The sequence below is a fragment of the Hippopotamus amphibius genome, chromosome 5 (genome assembly GCF_030028045.1).
Source record: "Hippopotamus amphibius kiboko isolate mHipAmp2 chromosome 5, mHipAmp2.hap2, whole genome shotgun sequence".
Classification (NCBI taxonomy): Eukaryota; Metazoa; Chordata; class Mammalia; order Artiodactyla; family Hippopotamidae; genus Hippopotamus; species Hippopotamus amphibius.
The window spans coordinates 158,841,019-158,867,076 of record NC_080190.1 but is presented as its reverse complement, the minus strand read 5'-3'; the positions used below and the strand labels follow the sequence as shown (position 1 = coordinate 158,867,076).

At 45.2% G+C, this 26,058-nt stretch overlaps 1 protein-coding gene across 1 annotated transcript in view; it reads right to left on the bottom strand.

Moving 5' to 3' along the window:
• Positions 1-26,058, bottom strand: part of FER1L6 (fer-1 like family member 6) — a 118,229-nt gene that overhangs the window by 39,482 nt on the left and 52,689 nt on the right. Inside the window, exons 19-25 of the mRNA XM_057737004.1 lie at positions 23,061-23,185; positions 17,485-17,619; positions 14,356-14,505; positions 5,648-5,758; positions 5,218-5,379; positions 3,891-4,071; positions 1,362-1,588 (exon numbers count right to left, since the gene is read on the bottom strand). Of these exons, the coding sequence (XP_057592987.1) occupies positions 1,362-1,588; positions 3,891-4,071; positions 5,218-5,379; positions 5,648-5,758; positions 14,356-14,505; positions 17,485-17,619; positions 23,061-23,185 (1,091 nt within the window). The remainder of the gene's footprint in view (positions 1-1,361; positions 1,589-3,890; positions 4,072-5,217; positions 5,380-5,647; positions 5,759-14,355; positions 14,506-17,484; positions 17,620-23,060; positions 23,186-26,058) is intronic.

Here is a 26,058-nt window from a genome sequence, read left to right as displayed (position 1 = left end):
ATGGAAGCGTCGGCAGGTTTGGTGATTGCAGCTCTCCGTCCACTTTCAATAAATAAAAGTTTAATAATCTGTCATCCATTCATGTGTTTATTTGGCATTTATCGAGCAGACATGAGATTTCATGGTTAATGTTGGGACTCTAAGGGTTAGACACGATCTCTACCTTTAGGAAGCTTTGAATTCAGTGGAAGAGACAAGCTGGCTACAATGTGACATAGTAGAAAGGGAATTAGCTTCTAAACGTAACGTAAACAAAAACAGAAATTTTGTGATTCTCAGTTTGCTCAGCTAGGAACAATAAAACCTGCTCAATTCACTGTCATGAGGATTAAAATACATAAGGTAAACAATCCTCCTCCAGCATCATTTCTGATTTGAACAGGTGCAAATAAATGACACTTACAACATACATGATGGGGGGATAGGAGAGGCAGTGTATGGCAGAAAGGAGGCATTTGGGGAGAAGACAGCTGTGCCATGACAGATTCATCGTGTACTCATCATCTGTTTGCTCTCAGACATCTCTCGGGTACCTACAATGTGCCAGGCACTCTATCAAGTGCCTGGGATACAGAGATATTTTTAAAAATCATCTTTGACCTGGTGAAACCCACAGTTTATGGTGGCAACAAACATTAACTGAAATTTGCAACATAAACTGGCAGGTACAATCCTGGTGGGATGCAGAGAACCCTGTGGGCTGTCGGACAGTCACGCTGAGCCTGGATGAGATGGGAAGAGCCTGAGAAAATAGCCATTCATCTATCTTACTCTGCCTTTTATGTCAGCTTTTACCATTTGCTGGGCAGGTCATCTCGTCAGACTTTCTTAAAATTGCTTTCTTCTTTAAGTCAATTGATAGATACATGAGGCTTTTGCACTCAAAATGATGACTTAAAAGATTACTCCTGTCCCCATTTTATGGTCTTGTGTATTATCCATCTTCTCTTCCAGAATCTCAGCTAACCGAGGTTGTCTCACTTCTATTTAGAATCCAGAAGACACATTTTTTTTGTTCCACATAACATTGTACAAAGCAGGTTCAAAATAATTGTGGAATAAGCCTTGATGAGGAAACCATTGTTTTTCAAGCTAATGAATTGAGAAGAGTTTCTGTTCGATTAAATACTGCTGTCACATTTGACTAGCAATTTAATTTCATATACACTGACTTATCTGATTCTATGACAATGCTGTAAATGGGTACTGGTGTCCCCATTTTACAAACGAAGAGCCAAAGCTCAGAAATATGAAGTTGCTTGTCGTGGTCACCCAGCTAGTAGGTGGGAGGATTAGTATCTAGAGCCTTCTAAGCAAACTCTAATCTGCCTTGTAAATGTGAAGAGGGTTGATATTCTGACCTTAGGTTTTCCATCTTTAGGTGGCTCCTGGGCTGCAGGTTTGTGTTCTGGCTCCAGCATAGGGGATGAGTCAGGGATGTCAACCAGGCTGGCTGCCTGAACCTGGGCCGAGTCGGGTACCACTATGGAAGGCGGCTCAATATCCACAAAGATATGATCAGTTGGGAGCTCCTGAGTAGAGCTGGCGGTCTCAGAGGGCTCAGTGGTAATTAATGAATCTGAAATAGCTGAAATGAAAGTACATTGGGTCAGGCAACTGGGCTACAGTACAGGGTAATCATTTCAGGGACCCAATACTGGGAATCGGACAGATCTGGATTCAAATACGACAAGTTCCTAACATCTCTGAACCTCGCTTTCCATATTTATAAAATGAGAGTAAAAATACCCATGTCATTGGGAGATAAAAGATCTCATGACGTGAGGTGTCTGAGGCATAATAGGTAATCAACAAATGACTGTACTTATTATTGATCCCTCAGAGTAATTTTAAATAACTGTGGTCATAGGAATCGTGTTTATCAAGATTTAGGGCACAGGTCCTCTGTCCTCTGTGTTGATTGCCTTCCCCCAGTGTGTTAACTGGGGAAAACTTGGAGGCTGCAGAAGTCTGTGAACTCCCCAAGTGTTGACAGGACTCTGGACACCTGAGTCCATGTGCATGACAGGGAGCAAGGCTGTGTCCCTGGATGTTACGAGGTTTTTAACTGAACTGTCGATCCCTGCCAAGGGTCCTCTTCTCTCCATCTGTGCTGTAGAATTCAGGACCTAGGAACATTCCCCAACGGGAGGCTCCATTGCTGGCACAGTCTCCATGCTACTTCTGACTTTTCAACAGCAAAGTCAACCCAGCAAACACTTAATAGGCATCTACTCTGTGCTGGGCACAGAGAAGGGGAGTTCAGTGGGACAGAATAGAAAGCTTAGAAATACTTGGGGTGTATGCCTATTTGATTTATGAAAAAGATGACAGGACAAATCAAGGAGGAAAGTTAGTAGACTCTGGGGGAAAGAAAATGATGTACTCTATAGAGATAAATGTAGCTGGATCCCAACCTCAAACCATCTAAAGGTCTTTATTTTGATTAAAGATCTAAGTGTAAAATATAAAAACATAACACTGACATGTGAAAATATAAGATCTTTGTGACCAAGGGGTAAGAGAGGGTTTCTTAACAAGAGTCTAAAAGAATAAACCATAAAGTTTAAAATTCGGATGGATATGATTACATCAAAATTAAGAATTCCTGCTCAAAGATGAGGACTTTAGATAACATTAGCAGTTATCAGGTTAGGAGGAGATTTGAGAAATATCTATAATCTACAGGGTATTAACATCTAGAATATACAAAAAAGAAAATTTAAAGAAACACATAAAACATGGGCAAAGTCTATGAGCAAGAACAAAGTCATAGTAGGGGAAATCAAGATGGCAACAAGCGTGTGAAGAAATGTGCAAACTCAATAGCAATCAGAGAAATCCAAGCTAAAATTACAATTAGATACTATTTTATATCTGAGTGGCAAATACCAAACACCAAACAAAATGAAACAAAAACTCAGAAGGTTGGATAATAGTAGGTGCTGTTGAGCAGGAGGGAAATGGGACTCCACAGCAGTAATGGCAGGAATATAGACTGGTATAGCCTGGTGTGGACTGGTGTAGACTCATGTAGACTGGTATAGACTGGTATAAACCAGTACAGCTCTCTGGAGCGCCCTCTGGAAGTACTTAATGGAATTACATGCACACATTCCCGGCGAGCCAGTAATCTCACTCCTGGGTGTATATTCCAAAGAGAATCCCACACAGGATTGTCCCTCAGTGAAAACACACAGCATGTTCATCACAACACTTTTTGTGGAAGTGGGGAGTTGGAGGCAGCCCAATGGTCCAATATGAGGGGAAAACAAAAGCAAAGTGGGGTAGATGCAGCAGGTCACGGTAACAAGTGAAAATACCCACAGCAACATGGGTAGATCTTAAACATAGCTTTGAGTGATGAAAGTGGAAAACCAAATGAAGATTATAGCATCATATCATATATCAATATTTCAGTTAAATAGGTTTAAATTTTACAAGCATCAGCAGTGGGGAGTGGGGGCGCACATTGGGGAGGAGACTGGGAATAAGGCATGAGGGGCAGTGGATATAACGAGACAGAAGCCTTGCACAGACCAGTGATGCTTGTACAGTGTGAATTGAGAAGCGCAATTAACTCGACTCTGCACGTGAAATCCCAAACAGAAGAAATTATAGTAACATCAAGCAAAGAAAAGTGTCAGGGAGTAGGGGCAGGAGAGAGCTCGAGTCACATTCCAAGAAGCCTTCTTAGAGGAGCTGACCCTGATGTCAGGCTTCAAGTCAGAAATTGGCAGCTAAGAAGTAGAGGGGACCGCAGGAGCAAATTCTTCAGAAAGATCCACTTGACCTTGGGGCATCTGCTTTGCGTTGGAGCCCAGAGCAGGCACCTGCAGCCACCACGACTTTGTAGCCCGCAGCTCCAGAGCCTAGAAGGAGCTTCCTACCTTGCCCAACTTGGGCTCCATCCACCTGTGAGGTGAGGGCAAGGGGCTCCGCGGATTTACACAAAAACTGTTTCAAGCAGTTGATGGTGTAGGTGCCCACCAGGGTGCTCCTCCCAAAGGCTCTCCAATCCACCACGCAGATGCTCAAGGGTGGGTGCAGAAGCTCGTTCTCAGGCAGCTCCTGCGGGGAGAGGCTGCGGTGAAGTGGGGCACTGCCTGGGCTGATCTGTCTGGGGGTAGGACCAAAGCAAGCTGGGCACCCATCCTTCCTCTGTCCCTGCCTGTCCTTTCCCTCCAGGTCACCCCTGCAGCTTGCCAGAGTCTGGAGCAATGCCTTCTCAAGCCAGGGAGTCATTACCCAAACATATGAGGGATGGCACTAATTGTCTACATAAATTGCAAAACTCACACACTCCCAAATTCTCTATGGCAGTAGTCTTCAGTCCTCTTATTTTGTCATTATTTATCTGAACTCTCATCTCTGATGAACATTAATCCACACCAAACACATAAAACAGATGAGAGTTGAGCCATTTAAGATGGAGCTGAGTGTTAGGGGCCAGCACCCCATCCTTTCCTTTACCCTGGTGACCCTCGAGGCTCAACAAAGCCTGGTGTAGAAGGTTTGCAAACACAGTACGCGTTCTGTAATTCTAGTCTTTGTTGATTTAGAATCTGTGTCCATTGGAGCTGACTGGGTTGGACGAAGAAAATTTTGACGTCACAGTTGGTTCCAAATCGGAGCACAAAAAAGTATTGAAATAAACAAAAGCACAGGTGTCAAACATCACTTTAGAAGCATAAGTTCACGTGTAAACTACTGACATGCTATGTACAAATAATTTTTTAAAAATCTAACCATTAAAATAAGTTTCATGACAGTATCTCCTAGGCCAGTGGTTTTCAAACTTCAGCGTGTATCAGAGTCACCTGCAGAGTTTGTTAAACCAGAAGTGCCTGGGCTCCACCCCCTCAACAGTCTCTGATTCAGTAGTACTGGAGCAGGGACTGAGAATCTGCATTTCTAATAAGTTCCCAGGTCACGTTGATGAATTGGGGGCCATATTTTGGGAACCACTGTCAACCTGCTCTGATTTAGTGTATGATCTACACCCAGAACCTTTAAAAGCAAAACAACAACAAAAGTCTATTTTATCCCATTCTGAAATTCTGGCTTTTCACTGAATTAGACTGTTCTTTCTCATGAGTAGTGGATGCCTGAAACTTTAAAACATCTCCTCAAGGCAGATTCAGGAAGGAGTGGGTTGCATCTATGGAAATGAAGGGAATGAGCAGGTGGGGGCGGGGAGAGGGGAGAGACCCGCACCACTTCGAAAGCATCTGCCTGGACGCTGAAGTTTGGGTTGTTCTTGTAGCTCTGGATCACACAGGACTTGACCCCGCGTCCCCCACACTCAATGAGGACCTGGGGACGATCCACCGAGAGGAGCTGCACCTTCTTCATTTCTCGGACTCCCCAGAAGAGAACCTGCGGAGGAGAGGACAGGCAGCGCTGTCACTCAAAGGCCCAGGGAGGAGCCAGTAGGTGGGGCTCGGGTGTGGGAAAGTCAGACGTGCCTGCGGGAGAACCACAGCATGTTCTTCCAGGAGAGGACGGGGCGGCTCCTTGAGGGCTCCCTCTGATCAGCCATGTCTCCTTCCCACCCCACAAGTCCCCTCACACAATGCAAGCATGACTGCAACACACCAGTGTCCCTTAGTCCCAAAGAACAGCCCAGTCCTTCCCAGCCCCATACCTCCACTCGGTATTTACTCAGCACTGGCCGGATGCTGGCAGGAACCGGGTAGATCTGGGCGACATCGGGTGGGTCGAGGGGAGGGAGCCCTTGCAGCCCAGATTCAGGGACCTACCACACAGATCAAGTGCTGGTTAGACGTTCGGGGGGAGAGGTAAGGAAAATGAACGCTGCCACACAATCACCTCATCTGAAACGCTGTCACTGTTTTAACCAAAGGAATGTTTCCAGCTTAAAATGTAAATCAAGACAATACATTTTATCACAGTAAATTATTTCTTAATTGGCAAGTGCATTCGCTCACAAGTACAAGCAACATTTAGTGAGCATGTACAGTGTGTCACAGATTAATAGGTTCATAAGCTTTCAGTGAGCCCACAGCACAGAAGGGAGGAAAAAAGACAAGCAGATAGATGCTGGTAACCTCATCAAATGACACGGGAACTACAACCGTGGAGTGGAGAAGGGGCTCTGATGGGACCCTGAACCTCTGAGGTGTAACTATTCCCTCACTATGCACTACAAGAGATTCATTCAGTCACATGCAGACTATGTCTTAAACAGGGAAACAGAAAATGAAGTCTTTTGAAGGCAGACCTCCAGGATGAAAAGGCGTAATTTCCTGTGCACTTGGAGTGAATGAAACTGCAGGAGGGCAATCACTGTACGTGATTGAAATCTCACACAAAGGACTTGGAAAGTCTCCCAAGGAAAGGGTCTTTCTCACTTGTGGGCCACCCCACACTGCCTTCAAGACCTTGCTCAACATGTCCTTCTTTCGAGAAGCCGCCCCTGATGTGGTCCAGGCCTCTGTGGCCATCCTCCTACCCTTCAGTCCTTGGAACACAGAGTTTCCTCTCTGGAGGCTTAGTGCAGAAACTAGTGGACTGAGCCCAGAAACCGGGCTCTGCTGTGTGACCCTGCATGAGTCCCTTTCCCTCTCTGGGTCTCCGATACTGGACCAGCTGACCCTTCAAGTCCCTCAGGAGCCAGATGTTCTATTAAATACCACTTTTGAGCAGGAGGTTTTCCTCGCTGGGGGAGTTTGCCTGACTTGGCCGAGATGAAGGCTTTGTTTCCTTCATTTCATTCTCAGACCCTCAAGTGATGGTCCGAATCCAGTGGGTTCTTGATGAATGTTTACTGGCTCAATGACACGTAAGCCTCATACGCTCAGAAAAGCCTAATTGCTCATCAAAACCTGCAAAGAATAAACATATCACCATTTCCTTTTCACAGGCATATTCTAGCTGGCAACGGCAGATGTGGTTCAGTTAATTAGAAGAAAGCCCGGAAAAAGAAGACAGCAGTCACTGTGAAAGCCAAGTAGGCTCAAGATGATGAACCTGCAGGAGGAACCAGACCAGATAAAGGAGCTGGGAAAAGATGAGGTGCACGCTGCCTGGCGGTGAGGAGGGGAGCAATCCAGCCTGCAAAACATCACCCCCTGGGAAGGCCAATTGCTCCCTCAGCTCCAAAGGGAAAGCCAGAAAACTGCTGTGATGGTGGTACAGGATGGCGCCTCCGGATGTGCTTTTAAAAGTACCATATGTTTGCTTGTCTTGGGGCTGCTGAGATGCCCACCTGGGAAAGGCCCTGTGGAAGCTCATTCCACAAGCACCTCAAAGATGCCCTTAAGAGTTTAACATGGGCCTTGAAGGATTCCACAGCATTGCAGGAGCTTCAGCAACTTTGCTCCCAGCCAAGGTGAAGTTTTTTCAGAGTGAAATGGGTGAGCTGCTGGCCTATAAAACCATAGGGTGTGCAGTCACTCAGCACATGGGGCCAGGGGATGAGAAAGAATTGTTATGAAGGCAAAGTGCTAAGAATCAGGATAGGCTGGTCCAAAAGCCAGGCTGCTCTAATATCCCAGTGGAGACAATATATCAGGACCTCCAAGGAGGTCCAGCTACAGGACCAGGACAAGGTGCAGATTTTAAGGGGGTGCCACACTTGGCGGTCAGGTAGGACCCTAGTTCCAGCACCCCCCCCCCCAATCTGAAAAATCACTGGTGCTCAGAAGCCTTGCTCGTTCTCTGTCTCCCCCAGCCTGTCATCCATACCTCCATTATCCCTCGTACTCAATGTAGTGGGCGGGTACCAGTTTTGGGCTCCATCACTTATTAGCTGCGGAACTTAGAAAAGTTATTCAGTGTCACTGAGTCTCAGTTCTGTCATATGTAAAGTGAAGATAATGATATCGGATTCATGAGTTGCTGTGAAGAACTGATGAGAGAGCATGCAAAGCACTTAACACACTTCCTGGCACATAGTGAGTTCCCTAGGAGTAAGGGTAAACTGGAAATTGACAGATCCTTGCAAAGATCAGAGCTCAATTGCAAATTACCTTAGTCTTCAATTGGACTCAGATGCTCTAGGATTGCTAGTGCCCCAAACCACACTAGAAGCAGATTTAAAGCCTCTCTTGAGGAAAACGATATCAGCCTAGGCTCAGATTTTCTTTACATAGCTTATATGAATGAGTGAATAAATGTACTTGAAATATTGTATTGCGAGTCTACTTAGGTGTAAAATATTACTGTTGGCTCTCCTATGTGATACGGAGATGAATTTCACACCCCACCACCAATCCGTCAGCCAGCCCTGTAGACTCTGATCTATATCCAGAAGCCACCTCCCTTCTTTTCCATGCCTACGGTCTTTTTTTACTGATAAATTTTAAATTTTTTATTGAATAATAGTTGATTTATAATGTTGTGTTAGTTTCAGATGTACAGAAAAATGACTCATGTATATATACACACATACATATATATTCTTTTCCAGATTCTTTTCCATTATAGGTTATTACCATATACTGAATACAGTTCCCTGTGCTTTACAGTAAATCCTCGTTGTTCACCTATTTTATGTATAGTGATTATGTATCTGTTAATCCCAAACTCCTAATTTATCCCTTCCCCACCCTTTCCCCTTTGGTAACCATAAGTCTGTTTCTGTTTTATAAATAAGTTCATTTGTATCATTTTTCAGATTCCATGTGTAAGTGATATCATATGGTATTTGTCTTTTACACTCTTCATCCAAGCTTCCAGTTCTCCAATCTGGATTACTTAAAGGGCCTCCCAGCTTTCCTCCTTGTCCCATCAGCAGATATTCAACCCAGCATCCATAGTATTTCAATGTAAATCAGATATTATACTAAAAACTCTCTTGGCTTCTCATCTTCATAGAGTAAAAGCCAAAGTCCTTACAAGGTTCCATGTCATCCTTTTCCTATGACCTCATCTCCTACCTTCTCCCCACCGTTCACTCCACTCCAGCCACACCGGCCTCCGTGCTGGTCCCCAAACACGCCAGCACTCAGGCTTCAGGAGCAGGCATTTGCTGTTGCCTCTGCATCTAATGCTCTCCGCCCCAATATATACATGACCCACTCCCTTTCCCACTTCAGGTCTTGACTTCAATACCACTTTCTCAGTGAGCCTTCCCTGCATCCCTAAAATGTCAGCCCTGTCCCTCCCCCAGCACACACGTCCACTTCATAATTCACATTGCTTTACCTTTCTAGTCAGCATTTCACATCACACTGCTGTTCTATGATAATTTACATAGTGTTGTCCATTATCTTCCTGGCCCTAAACTACAAGTTCCACGAAGTCAGGGAGTTAGTTTTATTCACTGAACACTTACGAATGTGCCTGGCACAGAATAGACACTCAAAAATTTTTGCTTGAGTGCATGAATGCATGAGTGAAATAGTCTTTTCCTTCAGAAAACTTACAGATTAAAGGAGACAAGTCTGTAAACGACTGCCTTTATCAAAGCCTGGATTAAATAGAAAAAGAGGCAAAGTGACATAGGAAGGAAGAGGAGAAAACATTTGACTGAGCTGGGGGAAGGGAAAGCTTCCTGGAGGAGGCAACTCTTGTCCTGAACAGTGATGATGATCAGTTTCCTAAATAGAGAAATAGAGTGCAGGGGTTGGGGTGGGCAGAGTACGGAGACATTTCAGAACAGGAAGACAGCTTGGCTAAAAGCAGAGGAGTACATTTGTGTGGTGAGAGGTCTGAGAATTCAGAACAGTCTGCTGTAAAGCGGCCAGGGTATGTGCAGAGGAATTGTGCTGAAACGTGACACTGAAAAAGCAGTTTGAAGACAAATTAATTTGGGGAGAGCTTAAATGCCAAGCTGTGGAAGTCTGACATTCTCCTCTGGGCTAGATTTTCTTTTCATGAACTATTAAGAGTTATGCAAAAAGAAAATATTTGTACTCAAAAACATGTGGGAAATATTGAATTTCAAAAGGAAATTTCAAAAGTTGCTTTATAGCTGACTTCTTGGAGTCTTTACTATGGTAATGGGCATTTCAAATCCCCAAGAGGGACATAATATGAAGAATTTCCCAAACTTTCTTTTTACTGTATTTAGAGGGACTGGTGTTCTAAAACACAGACTTTGGAAAATGTTCCTGGAGGTAAGAAGCAGACAGCCATTGATGATTTCCAAAAAGGAGAGTGGTCTGGTGGACTTGTGTTCTGGAAGGAAAGTGGAGGGTGACATGAACAAGAAAGAGGGGGAGGTCAGGAGACCAGGAAAGAGGCCAGTGGAACAATCCTGATGAGAACGAGAGTCTACGGGAACAAGGGACAGTCATCTGGCTGAAACAATTGGCCTGGCCCTTGATACAGACCCAGAGTGAAGAATTACAGCGAAGTCTGAATTCTCAAGGCAGAGAGTCTAGGAGAACAGGGGGGCAGTGGGCCAGGACTGGGAGGACAGGCAGCAGCTAGCTGGGTAGGGGAGGAAAATAGAGAAAAGGAATTCAGTCTGCGGCATCGAAGAACCCAGGTAATAAACTCTTCTTCTGAGACAGAGAAGCATGTCAGTAATGGAGACAGATAGGCTGAAGGTAAACCACTCACAGATGGAACCTGAGAGCCTCTGGTGACAAATGAAGGCATTTTCCAGCTCCCACCTTCTCAGCCTGTAGGAGATCCACGTGGCATTGATGATCAAATTAATTTTTGGACAAGTAACCAACTGAGAAGAAGTCCTAATGAAACCCTAATGAATTGTGTCACTTGGGCTGCTTGCCTCTGACAAGGCTGCCTCCATCCACCCCGCTGTCAGGCAGCAGCAGGATCTCGCACTAGTCCACCCAGCTCATTGTGGGGAGAGGGAGGGAGGGAGGATGAGATGTTGGACCATGGAACTGGGAGAAAGCCCAGCCTTCAGAGGGCCATTTGGGATCAGATAGTCCAGAGGACTTGTTGGGATCAGACGGTCCAGCCCCCTCACTGATAGATTAGGGGACTCCCTTCAGGAAGCGTCATGCAGTAAAAAGAGCAGTTGACTGAATCCAATTCAGTCAATCTTGAGCCTCAGCTTTCTGGCATGTAAAATGGGAGCATTGTACTAGTTTTCTCCAAGCTGTCATTCTTCTACCACTTTGTGCTACCATCTGTGCTATTTTTCAGTAAACACTTTCATTAGATACAGTTTTGTTTCTAGAAAGGAAATTTCAGGTTGCTAAGTAAAACAATCGCCACTCCCCATCAATGGAAAGTACCTTTAAAAAGAAAACCAGTGAAAACAAAAACAATGTTATTGGAATACGTCATGTGTAGCATTTCTTAAACTTTCTTTTCACTCTGTCTGGAGGGGCTGGTGTTCCAAGAAGCAGACTTTGGGAAATGTTCCTGTAGATAACGCTGATCTTTTTCAGAGGCACTGAAGCTGAAGCCTGTGCTCTTTCTTACAAAGGAAGGTGGCAAGTTAAGAGAGGTATTATATACAGACGGGCGTCAAACTAGACTTTCTTCTAAAAGTAGTTAGAAGGATCAAAAAAGGCAAAATTCCATTTGCAACAATATGGATGGACCTAGAGAGCATTATGCTAAGTGAGATAGGTCGAAGAGAAAGACAAATACTGTATGATATCATTTATATGTGGGATCTAAAAAAACAACACAAAAACAGAGAATAGATTGGTGTCTGCCAGGGGTGGGGAGGTGTGGAAAGTGGGTGAGGGTGGTCAAAGGGTACAAACCTCCAGTTAGAAGATGAATGAATAAACCCTGGGGATCTAAAGCACAGCGTGGTGACTACAGTTACAATACTGTATTGTACACTTGAAAGTGGCTATGAGAGTAGATCTTAAAAGCTCTCACGACACAGACACACACACACACACACACATACACAAAAAAGGTCAACTATGTGAGGTGATAGATGTGTCATTAACCTTATTGTGGCAGTCATGTTGCAATATATACATGTATGAAATTATCATGTTGTCCACCTTAAATTTACACAATGTTATATGTCAATTATATCTCAAAAAACCTGGGAGAAAAAAGGCAAAACTCCCTCAATGTTGATTCAACATTTTTTAATGCTCTTCCTGATTTCACTCATTGGCAGCCTAAAACCACCTGGGATCTTACTTGAGGAAAGACTGGACCAGCTGGTTTTGAAGGTCATTTTCAGTGCTAACAGTCCATGATTCTGTGCAATGCACATCTATCTGGGGAGACCTGGTTCTATTAGGCTCTCACTTCGTTGATCATCCTGGGATCCTAGACCCTAAGATTTGTAAGACAAAGATTTCGCTAGTCCTCCTCTCCCCTCCTAGACTACAGCCATCACAGAGCTGGAGCCCATACCTGGGTTCCTGCTACTCTGTCCCTTTAAGAGTTCGTTCAGCTTCAGTTCCCCTGACGGAGACCTTGCTCTTTCTCCAAGGCAGCCACTCCAGCCTTAAAAAGTTCATCCTTAAGTGGAGCAATGACCAGATGATAAATGGAATATTTATAAATGGAATATTTCCTGCCATATCAATAAACAAAGGATGTCACAGTCATCAAGGATTGTAGCCCTCCAACGTGATCAGGTGAGCTGAAAAAAACTCAGGGCTGAAAAGAATGCCTGCCATCTAGCAGCCCTCAGATGGCAGCCACTCCCTGTGGTGAGCCATAAGGAAACTCAGGATATGAAAATACAGGCGGAAAATACAGCTAAGGTGCATATCAAAGGAATGATTTCTATGAGCGCAGAGCTTACATCTTCCCATACATAGAAAAGCACTAAATTCCTTAACTTGAGATATCTGGTTTTCTTTAATTAACAGTAATCTTTCGACCTTCTGACTACCCGTCCTTTGTTGTAAAACTCCCCTATGTCCTGGCTCCTCCTCTCACCTCCTTGGAATGGTTTCTCAGAGCTCTCTGAAGTGCTGTCTCCCAGGGGCTGCAGTTCTCATTTTGCCCCAAATAAAACATAACTCGCAACTCTCATATTGTGCATATATTTTTTTAAGTCAACACAGACGACAATCAAGGTCTGATTGGGTGCACTTCAGAACCCATCTCTGTAGTCATAGGCAATGCCCAGGCTGCACACGTGGGCAGTCTGGATTTGAGTACAAGTGTGTCTAACCCAGTAGCTGTTCCCTTCCTCTTATGCTCTCCAGCCTCTCCAGCTCTCAGGGGAGTCTGTATACCTGGATTCGAGGCTTCAACCTGCCATATCGAGCAAGTCATTACCTTTCTATACAGCTCAATTTCTTCACCTGAAATAAATAGATGGGACTAGATGTTTTGCTTGACTATTCCATGGTATAATAAGAACAATAATAATAAACTAGGTAGCATTTGTTGAGTGTTGATTCCATGCCAGGCACTTCAGGCCGGTTAATTGTCATCTCCATTTTGCAGGTAAAACAGAGAGATTAAGGAGCTTACCCAACATCGCACACTAGTGAGTGGTGGGAATGAGATCTATACCCACGGGATCCACCTCTAACACCTTCCCTCTTACCCACTCGGTGTGTCTTAGGAATGTTTGCTTTCTAGTTTCTCTGCAAGAAGATTTTTTTTTAAATTGGGATTTCTGGAAAATGGGCTTTCCTAGATAGGGATTGATCTGACCCAAAGTTGCAAGTGTGCCACCTGCCCTCAGTGAGTGGGGTGGTCAGGGAGAGAAATCTCTCTGATACAGGCCCACCTGGTCCTTTCTTTCCCAGGTCATCTCTCTGTCCCATTTGGTCCTTGACTGGACAGCCATACTTGAGAGACTCAGCCTTCCCCAAGTATCCCGCCTTTGCTTTCTGAAAAAGTCTTCCTAGACACAAGCTCATAAATTCCCCAATGTCTTAGTGGGACAACTAAGAACTTGTCTTTGGGAAACTTTGTGATACAGTGTAAGGAGCAGAAGACTTGGTCTAAGTTCAGCTCTCAGCTCAGCCACCGACCAGCAGCGTGATGAGGTAAGTCAGTCAACTGCATTGATCCTCAGTTCACTATTCATAGAACAGGAATCATAACCCCTACCTTAATAAGACTAAGGGATGTTTCAGTGTGATGAGAGGTATGTGAGGCAGCAAACGCAACACGGGGCACATGGGAGTGTCCACTAATGTTTGCTCCTGTCCCCTTTCATATCCTCTTGTGGTCTGTATGGAGCTCAGGGTCTGATGTGTAGAGCTGCTCAAGGACTGCTGGCCAAACCCATACCGACCTTTCATTCTGGGACTCTGACTTGCAGCACAGAGGCTCCAGGAATAGCCTGTCACCTGAGTTCTTAAATGGCGCCTCCCAGATCCCCAGAAGGAGCTGTCTCCAGACACAGGATACCAGGGAGGGACCAGGCATAGCATGGTGGATGTGCACTTCCTGAGAGGCTGCTTCTCTGGTGAGGTAGACTAGATAGATGGCTAGTGCAAACATCACTCCCAGTTCACTTACCTGCAGCAGTTCAAATACGGCAAGGAGGTCCCCTCCAGAGAGGTTCCCAAAAAAGATGGGGTGATAGCTCAGCCTGGGGGGCTCATAGTCCTGGTCAGATAGCTTCACAATGGGAGCAACCACGGTGGCACCTAAATATTCAGGCTTCCCCTAGGGCAGAAAAGAAATGAATTTTTGTCCCTAGTGGTCACCTACTTGGTTCTGATCTGCAACAGTGCGATTTTGTAATTAATCTTCACAAAACTGTCAGCCTCAGCATCTCCCTCCTGATACTGTGTCACTGTCTTCTTCTGCTAAGTCCCTCTTATCCCTTCCCATAGGCTTGGGGAGCAGTGGAATCCATTTAGGCTCCCAGGGAAAACTCCAAGGTCATCTTAGGGGCTTCCTGGCTCAAGGCTATCTGAGGCGTTATCTCCTTTCTCAGTGTATTGAGCTCAGTGGAATGAAGTTAAAACAATCACCCAGGGTAGATTTGAAGGGGAAAAGGAGAAATAAGGTGGCACCAAACATTCTAAAAGATCTTCAGGGCAGGGCACCATGGTGGTTGGGAACACAAGTTTGGAGTCCAGGCAAATGTGAGTTGGAGTTCCCATATCTACTACTTTCAAGATCAAGGGTCTTGGGCCAGTTACTCAACCTTTTTTAAGCTTCATGCTTAAAAAGAGGTTAAAAATACCTTGTTCATAGGGCCATGACAATTAATCATGATGTATATGCTTTCCACAATGACTAGTATACAATAAGTGCTCAATACATAGTAATATGATGACGATGGTGATGATGGCAGTGATTAAGGTCAGCACGTTTAAGTTACAGAGCAATTCTGCCCTATCATTCTTGGTAGTAAAAAGAGGCTATTAGAACAGCTTTGTATGTATGTATCAGTGGTAAGTTTCTCTAAGAACTGCTGATGGTGTTGTCTCCTGCCTCTTCCTCCTGCCTGCTCTCAGGAGCCTAAGTACACACGAGCAGCTTGGGCTGGAGCATGAGGCTGCTTTGCTATTTATCTCAGGAACTGCTCTGATGTAAGCTTCATGCATGCAGGATCGCCTGTTTCATTCACTGCTATGTCCCCTGGCACAGGGCAGGCACTCATTGCATATTTATTGAGTGAAATCTTTTGGATCCATGACCTCCACTTCCAAGGACAGTGCCCATATTCTCTATGGCTGAGGCTGGGTTTTAGCATCTGTGCTGATTCATTGCCTTTGGACTCACGAACCAGCACGTGCATTCCCAGCCGTAGAAGGAAGCGTGGTTGAGGTTTAGCTTGGTCACACTTAAAAACAAACAAAGCTGTCTTCTGGTATCCACAGGTGGCATCAGACCTGTTCCAGGGATGGGTGGGGAGTTAGGGCAGCTGGATATGAAATGAATGAACTGCCACACAATTATTTTGTCCATAATCCTGGCTCGGAAAAATTAAGTAAAATGAGCCCTGGAAACAAAAGCGTAAACATAAACACAAGCAACCTATTTGCCAAATACAAACTCTTTTCTTACAGAGCCAGCGGATCTGAATGAGGACACAAGCCACTTGGGGAATGACAGAAAGCTCTAGATTGGAAGCTGGGTCCTGCAGAGTCAGGATCTAAGCTCTGATCATCACCAGAGGACTGCGATGGCTGCAGCCCACAGGTAGCACATTTTGTGTGTCCACACGTACCTCAAGGAAGAATGTACAAAAACTTTTGTATTTCCTTTCTCGCCTACATTTCCTTTTCCTTTAGATGTGAGAATGTAGCCTTGCTTTTCTGTGCAGGGTTTGGCTTGGGGTGGGGCCCTGGAAGGCAATGGCTGAATGGAGATCTAGAAGGGGATCTGAAAAGCAGAGGGGCAGAGGGAAACCCACGTAGCCCAGCGGGTGGGTCTAGGAGGAGCTTTCAGTGATGCTTGATTGTTGTTAATGGTTGTCAAATAAACACACTTAGGATTGGAACCATGTTGTTAGGGACTCAGTTGAAAAGGTACTTAGTTTGTGACCTTCTCTACAGAAAGTCCATACTTGAGGCGCAGCAGTAGAACACATATACATCCAGCCCCAATTTACAGATGGGGGAGTGGGGCCCAGAGAGTGACATGGAGAAGCAGAATATGCATGTCTAAAGGGATGCAGCCCCTCCAGCCATTCCCACATGTGCGGGCAAGAGTGGACACAGGAGGCTAAATTCAAATTCCAGCTGTGCCTCCAGCTAACTGTGACCTTGCAAAAGGCATCTAACCTTTCTGGGTTTCTGTTTCCTTTTCTCCAAAGCAAGAGGGGGCTTCATGCTTTCCAAGGTCCCTATTCACCTTCTACAATCCTCCCATCCTAATTTCCTCCTGACCTTTGATGAAGGTCAGAGCTGCCAGGATGCTCTGAGGAGGTGAGGAGGCTTTAGGAAGGCTTCTTGGAACAATTGTTGTACTCAATATATTTGAGCTTCTGCAACCTCCACAGGAGGTAAAGACATTAAAGAAAACAAATAAACCTCTGCCTTTCCTTTCAGACTTCTTAATTTAAAAAAGAAAAAGATTTGTTTTAGTGATTAAAGAAAAAATATCCTCCAGTAAGCTTTTGAATCTGCCCAACATTTCAGGACACAGACATCTTTGGAGAGGAAGAGGTTTGGCTAACATCATAACAGAAATGAGATAGAGATGAATGTGTTGTTTCAGGGCTTGGAAGCAACGACCAGAAAAAAACAAAAACAAAAACAAAAAACAGACCCAGTTACAAAGGCTGAATCAGTGACAATATATCCCTTTCCTTCCAGCCAGGCAAGATCAGTAAAGACCTTCTGTTTTCAAAAGGCATGGACGTTTTTATTAAGTAACAATAGGATATAGAACTAGCTGAGGGCTGGGTACAACCACAGGTTGCCATAATAATTTTATTCCTGAAGAAGTGTATGTGGACTGAACTTTAGTGAACCAGATCCTATTTTAATTGCAATCTAAAGGGGAAATCTAAGCGAAAACCCCTTTAGTAAAGCAAATGATCATCACCAGTTTCCCTGGTTCTGTAAATCAGTGTTTCCCCAGGTGAGGACTGCCTCCGGGCACAGTCACAGGCTGGTTAAATAAAGGAAGTTAGTTGAACAGGGAGTTTTTAGCAAGGCACAGTTAGCGCAGCCCTGGGACACTCACCACTGCGTCACTGTCATACAGCTCCACCACCACTAACGGCGGGGACTCTGCCAGCTCCTTCTGGTCTCCGTGCAGCACCAGGTCATTAAAGAGCAGCATTTGGTTCCAGGTTGGGGAAAGGGTCTGGGAAATGACCTGGAAGGTGGGGCCAGAAGACACGCAAAAGGTCACTTGATTGGGTGGGAGGGGGCTCCGAGGTGCATTCGACAGATCCTTATGGAGGGTAAAGAGGACGCATCCTTGTCATCATTACTCACTCATTCAACATGCAAGCAACAAAGGAAACCCATGCACTACTAAGCATCAGCTGTTAGGGTTGCAGATTCCCTGCGCTGGAGGAGCTTACGTAAATTTCACGAGAAGACCCCCCCCCACCTGATCAGCACCCTGTTTGCTGGCATAATTCCAAGTCAATCCCCCCAGCAGTGCTGTGCTGATAACACAGCTACACTCTGTTGAGCATGTACTGTGTGCTGGCTGCGATGCGTCACATACGCTGTCTGGGAGGTGAAAATGTAAACCAAGGCTCACTTGTCCAGAGCCAGCATGTGGCAGAACTGGGATTCAACCCCGGGTCATCTGGCACCAAAGCCCAGGCTGCTGACGTCATCCATTCTCGCCAAGTAGATGCTGATATGATTGCCATTTTACGGAAGGACAAACTGAGGATGGGGAAGATCTAGTGATTCTTTGCTTGTGAGCAAATAAAATTTTGTCATCAAATACTCGAAAGTGGATTTTCAATCTAATATTCCTTACTTGGAACTCCACTGTTTTGTGGATATTTATCTGACTGCCTTGAACTGACCAGGGTCTTCAAAACAACCCTCACCATTTTGCATGACATCATTCTTTCTTCCGTAGCAAATTGTGACATTGGAAGTTGGCTGCACCCACTATGCAGAGGGAGAAACCAAAGGACAAAGGACAACAACCCACTTAACTCGTTCAGAACCGTGAATGTTTCACCTAGAAGTGGCCCAGAGTGCCCTGCCAACCCATTCAAGTGGTACCTTCAGAAAGGAGGATGTGATGGGCTTGCATCCTCTATTTAATTGGATGTTTGGAAACATGCCAGTTTCACAGAGCTAGAGGCTAGGGTTGTTTTCAGGATGGGTGACTCTGCACCTGGGCAGAAACTGTAGCATTCACATGTGAGGCCTGTCCTGGAAAGAGGCCACAGTCACAGTCTCCCAGGCTGTGAGGGCAAATGGTGATTTCACAGGTTAACACAGACTGCACAGCGGCTGCTGGGTTCCGAGGAAATTTCCACACCACCTCTGCACTGCACCCTCACCTCTCGCCATTCTCTCCAAGAGGGATTAGAGAGAGATCTGGCCTAAACTAACTACTGCTTAGGTTCCAAAGCTCAAATAAAACTGTCATCTCAGAGTTTTACATCAAGAGCCATTTCTAGTCACGGCATTAAATCATTTGCTCTGTGGCTGCAAAAGAATATTTTTATTGCTCTTTTTTATGTGAGTCATAAAAATATCATGCATTCCACAATATCCTTCCTTCCTTGCTTTTTGCCTTTAGAGTATTTTATGCCTGAGACACAGTGAGGTTTTTGAACATAGCATTTCAGAGAAAATCTTAATTTTTTGGACAGGAAAAGAATGGTTTCAACTAACCTGTGAACAGCAGTTAATGGTGTTGCAATGCAAAGTTCCCTGTGTCAGTGACTGACAACACAAAAATCGTGTTTTTATGTTGCTTTCGAAAATAGAAATGTGATCTTTTTTGCAGCCTGCATGCAACAGTGTGATGCCAAAGCAATTTATGATTCTCAGGGCCTCTTTCCTACAGAAATATTCTGATGGCTTCCTTGGCACTTTGGGCTATAATTGCCACTTGATAAGATTCCAGAGGCCAACATTCACTCTTTCATTCATCACATATTTATTCCTTCAAAGTGCTAGGCACAGTCTTCGGCACTAACGCAGCATCCTGTGCTTAGCAGGTGTTTGATAGCTACTTGTATAAATGAATGAGTGGGTAATGGCCTGTCCCATGAATAAAAGGACCATGTGGCCACCTTTGAGAGGTACTGAAAGGCTCACCCAAACAAAAATACATTCTCCCACTTCTCTGCAAAGGTGAGCACAGCTCACCTCATTCCCTTGGGGCTTCCTTGAGGACTTATGCTTTATAAACTCATTCAATGACATGGTTGGAGAGATTATAGTAACACCAGTTTAACACTTTGAAGAAGGAGTAAGATGCCATGGATGGAGCGTGGCTTTAGAACCAGAGACCCCCTGGAATGGAACCCTAGTTTCACAACCTGCCTATGTCCAACTTGGGCAGGTGATTTAACCTCTCTGAACCTTAGTCTCACTCATTTCAATGGGGTTAGCATTTACCTTGTAGAGTTGTTATGGCCCTTGTCTAAGATAAAGTATATTAAGTGCCTGGCATACAGTAGGTGCTCAATAAGTGCTTATTGCCCAACCCACTTCACCCCACACACATTTATAAATGAGTAAACATTTACTGACTACCTACCACATGTTAGTCTTGGTGCACAGGAGTAACTCATGTCTAACAAGAGACCCCCGGGTCCTTGGGATTCAGTATAATCTGATTGTTTGAAATCTCAGCTTCCACTCTCCCCACTCACTAAGATCCTCTCTCCTCCTGCTCTATGCCCCCCTTTTAGCCTCGTAGTCCTTCTCGCCTTTCTCTTTGTCCTGTCGCCACAAGATTTCCAAGTTCCACATCCTCAGTTGTGTCTGGAATAGCTGGATGCCCCTTCTGAAATATTTCGTACATTGTCACTTATAAAGGATTGGCTGCAAGACCAGGCCCTTCAGAGACAGTTCTCCTTAAGCAACATGTGGTCTGTCCAGACAAGTGCTATCAGGTGAACAGTGGACCAGCTCAACTATGACTGCAGGGACCCCAGGCTCAGCCTTCCCCACCTTGAAGAGTGCACGAGTGGGGCACGTCACACACGCATCAGCCCCACCAAGGCAGCACACACTGAAACAGGAGAAGGAAACTAGAACCCTTTCTTACCAAAACGGAAGGAGAATGGTTAAGCAAAATGACTTTGGAATTGGACCAACCTGGGTATCCTTCTTGGCTCTACCATCTTCTCATTAAAGAGTCTCCAAGCCTTACCTTCCTCATGTGCAGAATGAGAACACTAATAACACCCACCTTTGGGCTGCAGCTAGATGTAGCCAAAAATGCATATAAAATGCTTAGTATTGTGCCTAGCACAGGGGTAGCGTTTAGTAAATGACAGCTATTATTTTAAAAATTAGGTACTTGGCTCAAAAGTATGGAAGCAAAGTTTAGGGTTCAACAGAACCTGTTTTCCCTTTCAAATGATTATTGGATAAATAAATGTCCTCTGTCTCTTTGAGGTATGAGTCTAAATCAAATGAAGATACTGTATGGAGATGCAAAATAGAAGGAGAATTACTTAGCAGTCCAGGGAGCTCACGCAAACCCCCTGCCCCACCCAGAGCCCTGAGATCACCTCCGAGGGCCTGGAACCCCACAGCTGTGCAGGCAGAGGCGGCTTCCAAGGGGCCCCCTTTGAGGATCCCCTTGTTTCTGGTGGGAAGCCTCGATGGCAATAATAACAAGCAGTCACACAGGAGCTGTTATAAACGGGCACCGTCTGGGAGGTACACAGCATCACCATCCCTATTTTACAGATGAAGAAACTGAGGACAAAGAGGATTTTGCTTCAGGTCACACAGCTGATAAATGGAAGAGCTCAGGCTTGAACCCAGGCAATACGGCTCCGACATCTATACTCTTAATCACCGCTCTACGTACTACCTCTCAAGATACAGGGAAGAGAAAGGAGTCTGAAGTCTTCTGGTGTTCATGCTTATTCACTAAATGAGGATGCAGTCACTTCCTTCTGAGGTCTCTCCAGACTTCCCTCCCAGGCAGAGCTAACCCTCCTCTCCCTGTGGCTCTTGGAGGTCCAGCACTGTGGGGTTTATCACAGTGTGGCCAGTTTGTCTGCCCAGAGGACTGCCTAGCTCCACACCTGGATTGAACACTGTGCAAGAGCAGAGTCGGGTCCCCCAGCTTCCCCGAGCTCAGCACGGGACCTGGCACAAAACAAGCACTCCTCCAGGGCTGGTGAAATGGGAGAGATGCTAGCTCACGTTATGCTCTCAATCTGAGTGTCGTAAATCAAAGGGCCATCTCCCAGGTCGTGGCCTCACTCTGGGGAGAAATGTCAGCCCTCTTAACATCAGTCAATGTAATGGCCACTACTCATCAATCTCTTTGTACACTTAGCTCTTTGCTTCTTCCCAACAGTCCTATTTTAAGAAGACAAACGGAGGTTTAGTGAGTAAAGGCAGCTGGAGAGTAGATGAGCTAGAATGTAAGCTCAAGTCTCTTCGTGTCTTAACTCTGTCTTAATTCCCAGAGGTGGGCAAATCCTTTACTGAGCTTCCCTCCCTCAGAACAGGGTAAATCCTTAGAGAACACATCTAATGAGAAAAGCAGCCTATTAGACGTGTCCTGATTAGACCCCTTTTCACATGTCTGCACTCAGTGTACAGGAAGAAAGCAAAGGAAACAGGTACAGATCCATCTCCCTTAATCCTCACGGCATCCATCAGGAAGCAGTATTCTACAGAGGGAGACACTGAATCACAGAGATGTTGAAAGTGTGCAAAGTCCCCCAGCTGGAAGTACAAAGTCTAGGGCTTCCTGACCACAAAGTGGGAAAGCTTTCCTCCCCACCCAAGAGCCCTGAGTAAAGGCTGGATCATGGGACTTCCCTGGTGGTGCAGTGGTTAAGAATCTGCCTGCCAATGCAGGGGACACGGGTTTGAGCCCTGGTCTGGAAAGATCCCACAAGCCGCAGAGCAACTAAGCCTGTGCGCTACAACTACTGAGCCTGCGCTCTAGAACCCTTGAGCCACAACGACTGAGCTTGAGTGCCACAGCTACTGAAGCCTGAGCGCCTAGAGCCCGTGCTCTGCAACAGAAGAAGCCACCGCAATGAGAAGCCTGCGCACTGCAGAGAAGAGTAGCCCCCGCTTGGTGCAACTAGGGAAAGCCCATGCAAAGCCACAAAGACCCAATGCAGCCAAAATAATAATAAATAAAAGTTCTCTTTAAATAAATAAAAAAAAAGAAATAAAACTGTCTCTATTCACGACACATTAGAAAACCCACAGAATCCACAAAAAAACGACTATAATCTATAAAAAAAAAAAAAGACCGGCTCATAAGCCTCATGCAGGTCGTCTGTGCTGTTTTCTTGTTTGCTCATTCCCACTGAACCTGGCATTGGGCCCATCACTCCAGCAGATGCTCTGGGTGCCAGATCCCTTTCTTCCTCATCCTTCTTTTCCTCCCACCCTTCCTTTGACTCAAGTATTTGCTCTCTTGGCTTTAGGACAACAGATCATATTGGATCAGTAGACCTTCCCCAGGTCCATCCTTCCTTATACCTGTGCTTTTGAGTCAAACACTGACACATCCAGAGACACAGGTATTTGCAACGTGCCCCTGTTTTTCCTTTCCTGGGGTCTGCTGTGGCTGCGCTGTGGGCTGAGGGGAGAAAGCAGGTAGGCTTCCCTGGTTACCTTTGTGGTCTGGCATTGGGAAAGGAACGTGACCTTGGCAAAAGGGTCTGAAAGTCCGTTGCTGTCGGCTGCGATGAGGCCCCGGGCTTGGTACATATGAGCTCTCAGCTGAAAGATGTGCCGGTCTGTGGACAAATAACGGGAAGAGGCTGCATTAGCAGGTTTCCAAGGAACAGTGTGTGCGAGTGGGTGTCTGCGTGTGCTGTGCATCGTGGGTATATGCAGAGACAGACCAAGGAGACCGCGGGCACTGACAGCCTCTGAGACCAAAACGGACACAGGGAAGGTGAGGGAAGAGGTCAGGGTCCTGTGTACTTTGGAACCAGGCATTCTCCTCGGTGCATTCCCCACACTGTGGGATTTAATCTTCATAACAAAACAACCCTGGGAAATATATACCATCTCCATTTTATAGGGGAGGGAAATGGCTCACAAAGAGGCTAAAATACATTTCCAAGTTTGCACAGCAAATGCCAGAGCCTGGATTTCATTTCTGTCAGATACCAAAATCCAGATCTCTTTCTAAAACACCACGTGTTTGGAATCTATATGCAAAACGGAAACAGACTCACAGATACAGAAACAAACTCGTGGTTACCAAAGGGGAGAGGGACAACGGGAAGGGAAAAAGTAGGGATATGGAATGAACTGGTACAGACGACTAGGTGTAAAACAGATAAGCAACACAAGGAATGCAGCGCAAGGAATTACAGCCGCTATTTTGCAATAATGTGTAGTGGAGTATAATCTGCAAAAATACTGCATCACTATGCTGTACAAATGATCTCATATGGTAAATCAATGATACTTCAATTAAAAAACACAAAAATACAAAAATACCACATTTCACCTCCTCGTAATTCTCCTGCTTTCACTGGTGTGTGTGTGCATGTGTGTGTATAAAAAGGGACGGCTCCACAAATTGTTTTTGCCTCCATAAACTCAATAAAGTCTTGAGTCTTCCATCCATCCATCTGCCATTCAGCCAGCCAATGTCATTCTGAGCACCTACAGCGTACCAGGCACAGTTCTGGCCTCTGATGATCCTGAAGCAGCTAAGATAGTCCCTGTGCTCGGAGAGCTCCAGGGACGGGGCAGCAGATAAGCCAAGCGCCCCATTCCCAGTGACAGGAGCCAGAGCTCAGTGTCCTGTGGGAGAGACAGGTAGAGGACGTAGGAGGTTAAAGGCAGGAGTGAGCACACCTGCTTGATGGGATGGGAGACAGAGAGAGTGCGGCTGGTGGGGCAGACCAGGGGTCACTGGGGGAGCCCCAAGGAAGAGCTGAGATAATTATATTCATTGGTTCATGAACTTTACGATACTTGGCCCTTGCATGGCCCCTCTTTGTTTTTCATATTCATTTGTTCCCCTTTACCCTCTTTTTTAAAAAAGTTATTTCGTTCATGGATCATGCCTTTGGTGTTGTATCTAAAAAGTCATTGCCGCTTACAATCATCTTGGTGTTCTCCTATATTATCTTCTAGGAGTCTTGTAGTTTTGCCTTTTGTATTTAGGTTTATGATCCATTTTGAGTTAATTTTTGCAAACAGTGTAAGTTCTGTGTCTGGATTTATATTTTTGCTTATGGATGTCCAGTTGTTCCAGCACCATTTGTTGAAAAGTCTACACTTGCCTCACTGTATTGCCTTTGCTTCTTTGTCAAAGATCAACTGAATGTATTTATGTGGGTTTATTTCTGGACTCTCTGTTATGTTCCATTGACCTATTTGTCTATTCTTTTGCCAGTACCACACTGTCTTGATTACTGTAGCTTTATAGTAAGTCTCGATGTCGGGTAGCGTCAGTCTTCCAACTTTGTTCTTCTTAATATTGTGTTGACTCTTCTGGGTTTTTCCCTCTCCATACGAACTTTAGAATCAGTTTGTTGATATCCACAAAACAACTTGCTGGCATTTTAATTGAGATTGCACTGAATCAAGAAAAACCCTAAGCAACAGAACTATCTATCTAAAATTGGAACAAGGAGGTAAAAGCTTGGATACATTACAGAGGTAAATCCTCATCTTTCACAGCGAGCAGTTATGTGTTAAATGTGAAATAGAGAAATAGTGATATAAACAAGTCATGCAGAAGAAAGGCAGAAAACCACCTTAACAAAAACTGTTAAAAGTGTTTTTCCCTTTTACCCTCTTACCCAAGAGAGCTCCTTAAAAGGGTGACAGTAAACAAAGGAATGTTCAGCAGAGGGTTGAGGAATTTCCTGACCCAGATATGTAAAGAGAGAGTCCACGTGCTCCTCAACACGCTACCTAAGTGGGCAAATTTCTCACCTGGGAGTGAGGTTGAGAATGGTTCATCCCCTGAGAACGTCCACCGGCTGCCCCCAACGTGACTCACCCTACAACTTTAGTGGAGCTCCCAGTGCAGCCACCTAGTTGGGACATTGCACGACTGCCGCCACTGACTTAGCCTAGGTTTTTGTTTTTCTGAAATCTTGAGTCTTACCAGCTCTGTTCCTTAGACTAGTTAAGTCCGCTTCCTCTTTGCTCTCATACTGTGGCCCATCTCTGTGCTGTGGCTCCCTTTCTGTGTGTGGTTATTAGAGACACGTCTGCCCCCATTGGAAGGCCAGGATCACTTCTCACTGAGCTCTACAATCCCCACTAGTTTTCCCACCATGCCTTCCAAATGCGGTGCAAACTCATCCTTGGTTGAATGGATATGTTCTGAAGCATAAAATGAATGAAGAAACCAAATTCTCCAGGAGGTGTGGAAGGCAGCCAATGCCATCAATGTCAGGGCACAGCAGAGCGAGTTTATTAGGTCATCCCGTGAAAAGAACATGCTGCAGAGGCTCAGAAAGCTTTGGGAAGTCTTTCCTCTCCTCTGAATTGTTAGCAGCTGGGACAGAAAATATGTCCAGGTACCTTGGGTCTCTAGAGATAGTGTCTATAGAAATAAAAAGGTAACTTGATGTGGGTGTTTTCACCCAAAGATGAAAACTCTAAAGACAGAATGGAAAGCAGTGGAAATAAA